The 13,058-nt window shown below is 49.4% G+C and overlaps 1 protein-coding gene across 6 annotated transcripts in view; it reads right to left on the bottom strand.

Annotated features, from left to right (window-relative positions):
• Positions 1-13,058, bottom strand: part of GIT1 (GIT ArfGAP 1) — a 49,425-nt gene that overhangs the window by 12,497 nt on the left and 23,870 nt on the right. For 4 of the 6 annotated variants that reach the window (XM_077919712.1, XM_077919713.1, XM_077919714.1 and 1 more), the window contains 8 exons: positions 10,893-10,998; positions 10,159-10,245; positions 9,856-9,986; positions 8,976-9,070; positions 7,383-7,425; positions 6,309-6,335; positions 5,020-5,068; positions 3,407-3,479 (listed from right to left, as the gene is read on the bottom strand). In XM_077919712.1, coding sequence (XP_077775838.1) covers positions 3,407-3,479; positions 5,020-5,068; positions 6,309-6,335; positions 7,383-7,425; positions 8,976-9,070; positions 9,856-9,986; positions 10,159-10,245; positions 10,893-10,998 — 611 coding nt within the window. The remainder of the gene's footprint in view (positions 1-3,406; positions 3,480-5,019; positions 5,069-6,308; positions 6,336-7,382; positions 7,426-8,975; positions 9,071-9,855; positions 9,987-10,158; positions 10,246-10,892; positions 10,999-13,058) is intronic. The other 2 variants (XM_028707419.2, XM_028707420.2) reach the window with 1 other exon arrangement.

The following is a 13,058-nucleotide window of genomic DNA, read 5'->3' as shown; positions in this document are numbered from 1 at the left end:
GCAAGGGAGGAAACCGGCAACTCCCGAGTCGCAGGGAAGGGAGCAGCCTTGGCTGATGCCCAGACAGGGTGGGTGTTGGTGTGGGTGTGGGGGTGACCCACCCCACCCCAATAAAGGAATCCAGCCTGGGAGTTCTCTGGTCCCTAAAAGGGCTTGCAAGCCCCACCTCAAACTCAGCAGGCTCCACGAAAAACCCACCCACCTCGCCCAGGGACAGTCCAACCGCTGCCCACCCCCCAAATGCACACACAAACATCCTCTTACCAGCTTCGTCCGGACTCTGGGGCAACTTTTAGAAAGGGGCCTGGAGTTTGCAGAGGGAGCAAAAGGGAAGATTTATCCCTGCAAAGGATTCGGCCGGCCAGGAATGAAAGGGGGGGGAAGGGGAGGCCCGCTCCAGGGTGGCCGGGAAAGAGAGAAAGTGGCCACGTTCCCACAGAACCGCAGCCAAAGCGCTTCGTTCTGCCGCCTCGCTCTTTTGGGTGGGTGGGTGGGAAAAGAGGGGGGAGATTTGCTACAACGCAGGACTTAGCCTGCTGGAAGATGTCAGGCCTGCCCCCCCTTCCCGAACAGCCCCCCTTCCCACGCCGCTTTCCCCCTTTCCCTGCTCTCCCAAGGGGCTGGGTTTGGGGATGACTCAGCCACACGGCCAAGATTTTGGGCTTCGGGCCAAGGAGATGAACGAGCCGCGCCTGGGCAAGGAATCGCTGGCGGGGTGTTTTTTTCCTTTCTTGCCGGAGGAGCGGACGAAAACGGATTTGCAAAGATGCCAGGAGCAGCACTTTTTTGGGGGGGGCAGCATAGAAGAGAGGGAGAGGTCTGGCCAAAATCCTGCGTTCGATTCCTGGCTTGAGGGTTTTCCTACGATGGGAATCCAGGTGGCAGCTGTGGGAGACGGGACCAGACCCCCCTTCAATGCAGGGATCCCAGCTAAAGGATCCATCCAACCTCTGCTTTAAAACCTTAAAAGCCTTTGGCCTGATCCAGCAGCCAGGATCTTTTTAGGCTCTGGCCTCGGACGCCGGCGACAGAATTCAGCTTTCGGAGAAGGTGAATTTTGGTTTTAAAGTGGCAGGCTTCCAGTCAGGGATGCAAGGGCTGTGTTAGCCTGAGGCTGATGTTGCCTGAAACATCTGGAGAGCCCCAAGTGATCTGCAAACAAACCACTGACCACTTTCCTCCCACAAGCTAAACTGGGGGGGGGGGGGCAGAGAAAGGAAGTGAGCCACAATCATTGATTCTGGAATACAGGAGAGGTTTCAATGGGTTGTGCAAACACCATGCATTTATTCCCCACTCATTGCAATAAAAAAGTCCTGGGAACTGTAGTTTCCTGGGAAATATAGCCCTGCGTGGGGTAAACTGCAGTTCCCAGGGCACTTTGGGGAGAATGGGCTTTAAATGTGTCTTGCCTGTATGGTGCACACACAGGCTGACGCACGGCAAAAGTGCGTACCGAATTCGAATCTTAGGAAAGGGGAGGTAAGAGTGGAGCATGCGGGAATTGCGGCAAGGAGCCGGCTTGCCCCGTATTTATTCTCACATCTGGGTCCCACTTTCTCGAGATGAAAACCAAACGCCAGACATTTTACACACACACAGAGCAAATCTGAAAATTGCAACCATTAAGAACTCACACCAATCTTTACTACAACAACCCACAAATTAAAACGAACTTCAGCACCAAAAGGAGACAGACCAGCAACAGCGGAACTAAATAATTAGAGGCTCTGGCCACATAATGCTCGTTTTGCATTTGTAAAAAAAATCCATCGTTTAGTACGGCAGCACCCAGCCTCTGGAACTCCCTGCCTCTTGACACCAAGAAAGTGCTTTCACTGTACGTTTTCCAGCACCTGCTAAAAACATTTTTCGTTAAGGCAAATGCAGAATGCCGACATTTGTTTTTATCTTATCACTGGTCTTAATTTTCTTTTGTAGGTTTTTAACACTTGTGTTCAAATAATAACATCCTTGTTTTTCCCCCTTTTTGCAAACTGCTTAGAGTTTTGCTTGTTTGCTTTGCAATCGAGTGTTATGTAACTTTAATGAAATAAAATAGTTTTTTTTAAAAAAAAACAGCGAACACCACCCACCAGAATAAAACACCAAACTAGATTTAAAAGCAGGCAAAGGGTGAGGGGCGTAGAGAAGGGGCAGATGAACCCTACTCCCCCCCCCCCATTGGAAGGCAATGGCATCTTTTTGCCCCACAAACCCCCCTGCCTCTTTTTCCCAGGGCCGGCACAAGACATTTTGTAGCCTGTAGCGCAGAACAAGATGGCAGCAGCCTGCGCCCACATGCAAAAGACATTCAGACCAGCAGGAAAAACTTCCTTTAAGTGTCCTCTGTCTCAAAAGAAGGTTGCAAGCAAGCTTAAGGAAGGAGCAGAAGAACCTCACATTTCTGGCCTTCAGGTTCTCCATAAATCACCTCACGCCCCAGGGAATTATGGGTTGTCAGTGTGTGGGGGAAGACAGCTCTCTTTCCACCACCCGCCACAGTGGACGCCAATGAGCAGAACACACAAGAACCCTGGCCCAGCAAAATGATTCCAGGTGGCTCTCACAATTGAGCCAAGTTGCATTGATGCGCCCCCCCCCTCCCCGCCAACTAAGAATCTTTAGTCTCTTCTTGGAGTAAACCACTAAAACACTTTATATAAAAGGGGTGGGGTGGGAAAGAAACCACGTTCTTTCAAATTTCAGAACAGAAACTGCCATAACCAAAGTTGGGGCAGAGGCTTAATTGTAGAATTGCAGAGCTGGAAGGGAACGAAGAGGTCCTCTAGCCCAACCCCAGCAATCGCAGATAAGGGGAGAAAATGTAAGTTTGGGGGGAGAAAATACAAGGCGAGAGGAAACAGAGAAATAATTTTGGGCAGCGGAACTAAAGCAGGCACAGGCAAGCTCCGGCCCTCCAGATGTTTTGGAACTACAATTCCCATCATCCCTAGCTAACAGGAGCGGTGGTCAGGGATGATGGGAATTGTAGTTTCAAAACATCTGGAGGGCCAGAGTTTGCCTATGCCTGAGCTAGAGGGTGTTGGAGGGAGTCTGGATGAAGCCAGAGTTCGAATCCATCCACACACACCCCAAATAATAATAATAGATTCTTCCAATGATATTACCACAAGCAACTGAGTGCACATTGCCACCTAAAGGCCAGAAGAAGAACTACAATGAATGAACTGATTTTTAAAAAGGGGGAGGGAGATTTTATCTGCCCCTTATTCATAAGTCTTCAAGCTGGGCAAAGCCTATAAGCATTGGAATCTCCTTGCCACCCCTCTAAAAGACCGGGAGGATATGACTGAGAAAGGGGAAAGCCCCACCCTCACTCAACAGGGGGTTGGACTAGATGACCCCCCAAACTTCAAGACCCCCCACCCCCAAAACTCTTCACCTGCATCATTCTCCCGGCGATCCACTTCATCGTAGACGTCCATGGCAAGCTCCTCAAAGAGACGGTTGCTGAGCTAGAGATGATAGATAGATAGATAGATAGATAGATAGATAGATAGATATAGATATAGATATTTGGGGTGGGAGGGGAGAGAAATGAGATAAGAAGTCGGCTCATTAACAGGGTTCCAGGTGGTAATTGGGGAAGGAAAGTGTCAGAGCAGAGAAGGCAATGGTTGTAACTGGGCGGTCCAGAGGGGGAAGCGTCGCTTAATGGTTACAGCCAGCCATGAGCCAGACTCGTGAGTAGGAAGTTATCCCATGATCCAGAGGTTCCCCAAGTGGGTTGTGGGGGTGGGATTCCCTGGGGGGGGGCAAGAGTGCAAGAGTGTGTGTGGGTGTGCTAGAGGTGTAAATGATTCTCAGACTTCCCCAATGCTGAGGTCACTGGATCAAGTTCATCAGTTTTGTCCAACTAATTAACCTGCATAGTTTTAATTGGATTTCTGAACAAATGTGCAATCAATGGCTTTGAATTTCATTGTGTTGTTATGTTCCTTGGGGATGTGAGATGCAGGAGACAAACTTGCTTTATAAACTGAAGGCAGCCCTGTTTAGGGAAGCTTTTGATGTTTAACAGACCACTGTATTTTAATACTTTGTTGGAAGCCGCCCAGAGTGGCTGGGGAAACCCTGACAGATGGGCGGGGTATAAATAAATAAATTATTAGTAGTAGTAGTAGTAGTATTAACTACTTAACACTGTATTCCTAAGAAAATCTAAAGCACCATACTTTTCCGTGTATAAGACGCCCCCTTGTATAAGACGCCCCTAATTTTGGGGACTCCAATTTCAGAAAATGTCTCAAAGTTGTTGAGCTTTTTGGGGTGCGGTGCGGGTTTGAACGCAGTAAATCACTAACCTGACGGTTGCAATCGCTCACACCGGCTAACAATCGCTCACCTGGTCACCAACAGTGGAAGCAAAAAGCAAGCACAATTGCCGCAGCGACAGCCTGTCCGCAGCTGCCCTTGCCGCAGCCACCAATCACACCACAAATCGCCAATGACAATCTGCAGCTCGCGGCTGCAACCAATCACCCCCCAGTTTTTAAAGCTTGTTTTTGAGTAAAAAAAAACAAACCCTAGTCTTATACACGGAAAAACACGGTCACTTTTGAAAAGCAAGTAGAGGAAGAATGCCTCTATTTGGAAGAAACTGCCCCCCAAGAGAGAGAAGGAACTCTTTATTCAAAAGAGGTACCCCCCCCCCACAGAAGCAATGCTTCTATTTAAAAGAGGTTTTCCCTCCAGAGACAGGGGAATGCCCTTATTTCAGGGAGGGGAGGGGATCTGACGGACCTCCAGATGTTGGAGGTCTGTATCTCCCAACTCCCATCATCAAACAACATCTGGAGGGGGTCATGTTGGCTCCCCGGTTCAGGGGCAATAAAACAGCACGTTTTCAAGTGGGAGAAAGCCTAGGGCGGGGAGATCTGTTTTTGAACTGGCCACGGGGGCCTCCTGACTCTCAGGGACAGGCTTACAACACCCCACCCAGGAACCCCCCACCACCACCCACAACAAAACCCAGAACCGTCCTCAAAGACTTACCGCCTGCAGTTTCTTCTTGGCTGCTTTGGCGAGCTCAGAGAGGTCCAGGCTGTGGGGAGAAGGGCAAAGAAGCCATCAATCTTCTTCCAGCGGAAATTAAATCGGGGATCAATGCCCATTTCCATGCACCCCACCAACACACACACACCCCTTACATCCTCCAAACGCTGCCTGCCGCCAGACTGTTCACATCTGCAGAATACCCCCAACGAAGAAGTTGCGACGAACAGATTTGTAAGGGTTGGGGGTTTTTAAGCTGAGGGTGGATGGCCATTGGTCAGGGATTCCTTAGCTGGGATTCCTGGGGTTGGGCTAGATGAACTTTGGAGGGCCCTGCCAACTCTACAGTTTTATTCCACAGGGCCTGTAAGACAGAGCTATTCCGCCTGGCTTTCAATCTGAATTTAGCCTGATCTTTTATTCCCCTTCCTTCCCTCCCCTTTTTATGAAGATCACCTGCTCTGAGACCCCACAGCTAATTCTCCCCTGGTCTCCTCGCTGGCCCAAATAAGACTAATTTAGCCAGCTAGCCCTGGGGATCATCTAATGTTTATTGGATGGATTTCCCCCCTAAATTGATTATAGAACTTTGAATTTATTGTTATTCAGGCTTTTATACTGTATTTTATGCTGTTTTTTGTTGTATCACAATTAAGTGATACAAGTGTTGTTAGCCGCCCTGAGCCCGGTTTTCTGAACCAGGAAGGGTGGGGTATAAATAAAAAAAATATTATTATTATTATTATTTATCATAATTGAGGGGGGAAGGCAGGTTCATCTTCAGACCGATGGACGCAGGTGAGAGCGCGCTGGAGATTATAATATAGGCCCTTCTTATGCCCATTTATATCACACTTCTGTCCAGTTTCCATACGACTTTGCTTGCCGCCAGTGGTGGCGGCATTTAGCCAAATCTGGATAGCCACAGCGAGAAGCGAGTGCTGGACTAGGTGGTCTCCAGCAGTCAGGCTCTCTTCTCATCCCTAGACCCTTGGGCAGATTCTCTCAAGGGCAACCTTCTAAGCATTAATAATCCTGGGGGTTTTCCAGCCCTGCAGAAGACTGGGGGTGTGGGGAGAGACTGACAGGCCAAACACGGTCACAAAAATATTCTGTTTATTCCCACCCTCCCTGCCCCTTTGCCTCCAATCTCCTCCAAGTCCACCCCATAAAACAGACACTGATAATCCACATTATATCTCCCTAGACCCCACAGAAATTTGGAGGGTGTGTGTGGGGCACACAGGGCGACGGTGGCGTCATGCAAACAGTAGCTGAAGCCTTGGTACCTTTGAGACATGCATTTTGGGCGCACTCTGAACTCCGAAAAGGCAGCGAGGGGTTGGAAAAAGAGAGAAGTGAGGGTGTTAAGAAAAAAAAACAAAAGCAGAGCGTTATGTAGCCAAAGGGTGGGATTCGCACTCGCCTCCTGAAGGTCTCGCAGGCGTTCGCTGGGTCAAGATATCAAGCCAGTCTCTCCGCGCCTAACACTGACCCAGACCGTGCCTGAAACTGAGCCGAGGGATGCAGTGAAGTGGGTTGGACTAGATGACCCTCAGGAACCCTTCCAGTACAATTCTATGATTCTAAGACCAAAATACGCCGCAGTCTGGGGGCCTCGACAAGCAGCCAGGGCCCCCTGTATCTGGTGCAGAGGATCCCCCCTTTGGGGTGGGTGAGAGCGACCCACTTAAGAACCCTCCTCGGAGACGTCAGAGGGGCCACCACCACCCAGCCCTCGAGGCAGAAGCAACCAAAGGTCAGATCTGAGGAGCAACGATGGGGCGGGCTCTTGATTCAGCTGTAGACAGCTCAGTTGGTCAAGCATGAGACTCTTAAACTCAGGGTTGTGGGTTTGAGTCCTGCCTTGGGCGAGATTCCTGCATTGCAGGGGGTTGGACTAGATGACACTAGTGGTCCCTTCCATTCTATAATACAGTCGTAGTTTGGATCCCAAACGCCGTTTTGGCTCCTGAATGCCGCAAACCCGGAAGTGAGTGTTCCGGTTTGTGAACGTTCTTTGGGACCCGAATGTCCAACGGGGCTTCCGATTGGCTGCAAGAACTTCCTGCAGCCAATCAGAAGCCACAGCTTGATTTCTGAACATTTTGGAAGTCGAATGGACTTCCGGAACGGATTCCGTTCGGCTTCCGAGGTACGACTGTACCAGGACGCGGTTTAGGAGGCCAGAGCAGTCGTTCTCAAAGTGGGAGGCCAAGAGACAAGGAGGCAGCAGGGGGCGCAAACGACTATCAGAATTTGAAATAGCTGGCCTCCTTGCATCAAGTCCGCCAGTTCTGTTGAGTTAAATGGTTTCAATTGCATTCTGAACAAACATGCCGTGAATTGTCACAGTTCCCCACCTGTCTGCCATTTGCGGGATGATGTAATGCCCATTCTTGTGGTCTGCGTAGAGAGACAAAATAAAGGAAATGGGTTGAGTAAGATCGAGAGCGCCTTTGTCGAATCCAGTCGCCCTGTCCCCCTTGCACAGAAGCAGGTTCGCTGGCTCCCTTGGACCCCTGCATTGCAGGGGTTGGCCTAGATGACCGCTGGGGGTCCCTGGGCCGACTCCCTGGTTCCACAAAGATTAGCAGGATGGCTCATTCCCCAGCACCACCGAAATATACATTCCCACTTGCTCTGCTGCAGCAGAAACAGGGAATGCCAGGAATTATTTGGAAAGGTAAGGGTTTTAAACAACAAAAGCCACGCCATCATTACGTGTGAGCGAAAGAGCAATGGCCCTGTGGCGAAGTTTCCTGGGAGAAGAGCGATGGAGAGGATGTCCCTAAACAGAATCAAGTCACGCCACCCTTGCCTTAACAGTAAACACAATTCTGATCGCTACATTTTTTTAATAAACCAAGAAAAATGGCAATATTGCACAAAAGGGGAACTTTGGAAAGGATGAGCGAATCACACGAGCAGAGCAAAACGCCTTATCCCGAGTCAGATTCATTGGCTCCTCAAGCTCAGTGTTGTCTACACTGACTGGCAGCTGTGGCTCTGCAGGGTTATTTTTTGGAGGGGGAGCTGTCTCTCTCAGCCCTACCTGGAGACGCCGGGAATTGAATTTGGGGCCTCTAGCGTGCAAAGCAGACGCTCTCCCAATGAGCTGCAACCCTTGCCTTCGAAATTACCGTACTTTTCGCTCCATAAGATGCACTTTTTCCCTCCTAAAAAGTAAGTGGAAATGTGTGTGCATCAACGTTCCCTTTAAAGAGCCACGTGGAGAGTGTGTGCGGCTCTTGGGGGCTTTTCCACTTCGCGGAAAAGCCCGCAAGAGCTTTAAAGGGAAAAGCTCCCTTTAAAGAGCGCACTGAGCGTGTGTGTGGCGCTTGCAGGCTTTTCCCCGAGGAGGAAAAGCCTGCAAGTGCCACACACAGCTCCACGCGGCTCGTGAAAGGGAGCGCTGAACAGAGCCTGGAATGCATACAGGCTCTGCTCAGCGCTCCCTTTAAAGAATTTTTTTCCCTTGCATTCCCCCTCTAAAAACTAGGTGCATCTTATGGTCAGGTGCGTCTTATGGAGCGAAAAATACGGTAGATGTTGGTCCTTATGGTTCTGATTTAGGAGCCGATTTAAATAGGAACACAGGAAACGCCGTGTGTTAGCTCGGAGGGTTGCAACTTTGCATGCCGAAGGTCTCAGGTTGAATCCTGGACATCTCCAGATTGGGTTGGGAGAGATGCTTTGTCTGAAATCCTGGACAGCTCCTGCCAGGCAGGGGAGACAACACTAGGCTAGCCAGTCGTCTGGCTCAGTGCATTGCAGATTCCCTGTTTCCGCTCTGCAGCTGTTTTGTCTTGAACAGGGACCCCTCCCTGAGCCCCCAGCTCATCTGTGTTCAGAAGGGAGGCTGGACAGGCCGCTCAGCGGGAAGCTGCTGCAGTAGGAGGTTGTTATCCCAGAGGTTTGGCTCCCTCCCACTCGGAACTGTATGGTTCTCTTACCTGGCTTTCGCCCGCAGAGGTAGAAAGCCAGCCTGTCCGTCAGCTCGTACTGGCATTCCACCAGGCGCTCGGCCAGTTCGTGCTGAGACGCCTGCCTGTGGGGAGGGAGGGAGGGACAACGGTCAGACGAGGTAGGCCAGAAAGAGAGAGAGAGAACCCACCCCAGTAAACAGGACTCGTTACAAACTTAATACAACAGAGCGGATCTGCTGCAGTCAGGAATCACAAATGGGTAACCATCTCTTAGACTGCTGATAGGTAAAGATAAAAAGGTAAAGGAAGCTTTTAATGTTTGATTCATTACTGTATTTTAATATTTTGTTGGAAGCCGCCCACAGTGGCTGGAGAAACCCAGCCAGATGGGCAGGGTATAAATATTATATTATTATTATTATTATTATTATTATTATTATTATTATTATTATTATTATTATGCCCTGGGTGGTTAAGTCCAGTCAAAGGCGACTATGGGGTTGTGGAGCTCATCTCGCTTTCAGGCCAAGGGAACCGGCGTTTGTCCAGACAGATTTCTGGGCCATGTGGCCAGCAGGACTAAACTGATTCTGGCGCAACGGGACACCATGACGGATACCAGAGTGCACGGAAACACCGTTTACCTTCCCATCGCAGTGGTACCTATTTATCTACTTGCACTGGTGTTCTTTCGAACTTCTAGGTTGGCAGGAGCTAGGACAGAGCAATGGGAGCTCAACCCATTGCGGGGATTCGAACCGCCAACCTTCTGATTGGCAAGGCCAAGAGGTTCAGTGGTTTAGACCACAGTGCTACCCTATTAATAAGCAACATTGGGCCAGCAGTGGGAGGGGCTAGAGTCAGAAGTGGGCGGGGCCATGCATGTCATTCTTATAGACACTCTCACCTGGCATAATCGATGGGGCTGCGTCCGTTCACGTCAGGCGCCCCGGGGTCCGCCCCGTAGACGACGAGCAGCTCCGCCTGGAGGATCTGGCCTGCCTTGGCAGCGACGTGCAGGGGCGTCGTCCCTTTCTCCTACAAAAAGCAGAGGATTTTGCTCTACCACCACACTCAGCGCATGCCCAGAGGCACTCTTTCTCTCTCCCGGCTGTTCTACGGCCAGGCTCCGCCAATTAAACGAAAAGGGCAGAGGCCTAGAAGGGTAAGAAACCCGACATTGGGAGATGGGGCAGTGGCGGGGGCTCACCGGGTGGAAGAAGTTGGCCTGGGCGCCCAGGGAAAGAAGGCGCAAGCAGGTCTCCAGGTTCCCCGTCCGGACGCTTGAATGAAGTTGCTGCGGAGGAAGGAGGACGAGGAGGAGAGAGGTCAGCTGGAAGGAAACACAAAGCTATCTACAAACATGTGCACCCACAAAGAGGCCAGCACCCCACACACTGGGGGACGAAGACCCCAGAAAACAAGAGCTCATCTACCCCATTTAATCCCTCTCAACCACTTCAGGCTGTGAAGCTGGCATGATTACAGATGCCACACAATTCTTCATTTGTAAGAAATCCGTATTTTAGCCTGGCAGCTCCTGTCCTTTGGAACTCCCTGCCTAGTGATATCAGTCAGGCGCCTTCGCTGTGTACTCCGTTCAGCAGCTGCTAAAAACTTCTTTGCTTAGGCAAAGCCCAACATGTGTTTTCATCTGGTTTTTAGCTTATTCCAATTATTATTTTTTTGAATTATTTTAAACCGTTGCTTTTAACCTGTGCTTTTTTCTGGGGGGGGGCGGCGCACAGAGGTACACTTACCCCTAAACATTTTGTGAATCTAAGTTTGGCTTCACTGAGGGGCAGTATTTCAATATGAGTAGGAAAATGAGAGCACCCCTAAACATTTTTTTTAATAGAAAAAAGCACTGCTTTTAACTCTGATGGTTTCCTGGCGTTGTTCTTTTCGTAAACCCCTTCCAGGTGCGCACGCAGAGGTGTCTACCTTGCTGAGGTCCTTGGCGGTGACGCCGTCATCGTCTCGGCACGGGAGCTTGTGGACAAAGGCCAGCATCTGGTATTTGGCACGGATGAATTCAGACTTGGTGGGGCTGCGATACAGAACAGGAGCAGATCAGTGAGGAACCACACTAAGGCGCCGTCCGCACTACAGATTTAAAGCACGATTATACCACTTTAAACAAACATGGCTTTCCTCCCCAGAAGGAATCCTGGGATCTGTAGTTTGTCATGAGTGTTGAGGGTTATTAGGTGACACCCCCCATTCTCCCCCTCACGGAAGTACAATTCCTAAAGTGGTGTGACCATCAATTCCTCTTTTTCAGGGAACTCTGGGAATTGTGGCTCTGTGAAGGGCACAGGGGGAGGGATCTCCCAACAATGAACTACAGTTCCCAGGATTCTCTGGGGGAACTGTTACAACCGTATGATGCTGCTTTAAACGAACTGCACAGGTGAGGCCTTTCTCCCCTACAGGGATTTATTCATAGCAGTGGCCTTGAGAAGACTCAGGTAGCCTGGAAGCTCGTCAAGCTTCTGGATAATGAGGGCTAAGAGTACCTCTGCACATGACCAGAGGCACTCTTTCCCTCTCTGCTCTACCTCCTCCAGCACAAGCTTTGGGCCCTGCCCTGGGAAGGCGCTAATTCTTGGTTTGAACATTTTATTAAAAACAACAAAATATGGAAGGGGAAGACTGCCTGCAAGGCAGAAAACCCTAATAATAATAATAATAATAATAATAATAATAATAATAATACCACCAAGAAATGCAATTGAACATAGAGACCTACAAAACATTTTGACAGCTATTCATTGTTTTTGCCTTCTTCTATCATCATCATCATCATCATCATCATCTCATAGAAATGTAGAGTTGGAAGGGACTCCAAAGGTCATTTAGTCCAACCCCGTGCAATGCAGGAAGCGCAGCTAAGCTGACAGGTGGCGTCAGAATTTAAAGCCATCAGAGCGATGTGCAGAGCAAGAACAGAATGAAACTTGGATATGCAAGCTCTGCGAAGGGCAAAATAAACTCCCTTTGATTTTGCAGTAGCTCAAACGCTGTCAGAAATTTTCTGTGGGTCCCTTACCACCTCAGACAACCCACATATCATTTCTGAAAGAGTTTGAACCCTCTAAGTTATTGGGTGAGGTGTGGAAATGACCGACGGTGTCCACGGAAATCTTAACTCCGCTTCTGCCTGATCTGATGCCCTTTGGATGCTTCGCACTACAATTCCCATCAGCCCCAGCGTCAGATAGCCATGCCTGCTGAGGATGATGGGAGTTGTAGTCCGAAACATCTGGCAAAGGCGGAGTTATGACTTCGTCGGGTGTCTTCTGCAACCAGAGCTGCTCCTGCTCCTTTTCCAACCCTTTCAGACGTCCGCTCCAAAATAGGCAGAGCTCTTGGTTCTCTCCTCTCTCTGCTGCGGTCAGCAAGTTCAAAATTAGTTCCCAGCTTCGATTGCAGAACTATTAAAAGGGCCCTTGCAGGAGGCTGAGATGTCTGAGTAGGCCAGGAATATGGCCACAGATAAAGAATGGAGGCATAAAGGATAGCTCAGTCGGTAGAGGATGAGACTCTTAAAGGGTTGTGGGTTCGAATCCCATGTTGAGCAAAAGGTTCCTGTGTTGCAGAGGGTTGGACTGGATGACCCTCAGGGTCCCTTAAATCTCTATGATTTGATGATCAGAGAGGCTGTAGAACAGCTGTCCCTAATCTAGCGCTCTTCAGAGGTTTGGGACTACAATTCCCAATCAGCACAGGTGCAGTCCAAGACAAAGCCAGGATACCTAGGGCTGATGGGAGTTGTAGTCCAAAACCTCTGAGAGGCCATCAGGTTGGCAAAAGCAGATTTAACTCTATACAGAATCAAAGGAAGAGCTTTAAAATTGAGCTGTCCTCATCCTTTGGGTTGCACGATCTACCTTCCAATGCCAGATGGGTGATAAAATGATAAGAAAAATATTGAAATGCGACGTTCCCTTAGATCCATCGTTGATACTGCTCAACAGTACACTGCTTATCACATGCAAAGAACATTTAAGGAACTTACATCCTATCTGCATTGGCTCAAAAGTTACATTCTTGGAACAAATGCTTAATAAAATTTGGGATTTGTCTACAGTGGCAAAAAAAACGATG

This window comes from Podarcis muralis, chromosome 15 (genome assembly GCF_964188315.1).
Source record: "Podarcis muralis chromosome 15, rPodMur119.hap1.1, whole genome shotgun sequence".
Lineage (NCBI taxonomy): Eukaryota > Metazoa > Chordata > Lepidosauria > Squamata > Lacertidae > Podarcis > Podarcis muralis.
Note: the sequence above shows the minus strand (reverse complement) of the source record. Positions and strands in the feature narration are given on the sequence as shown.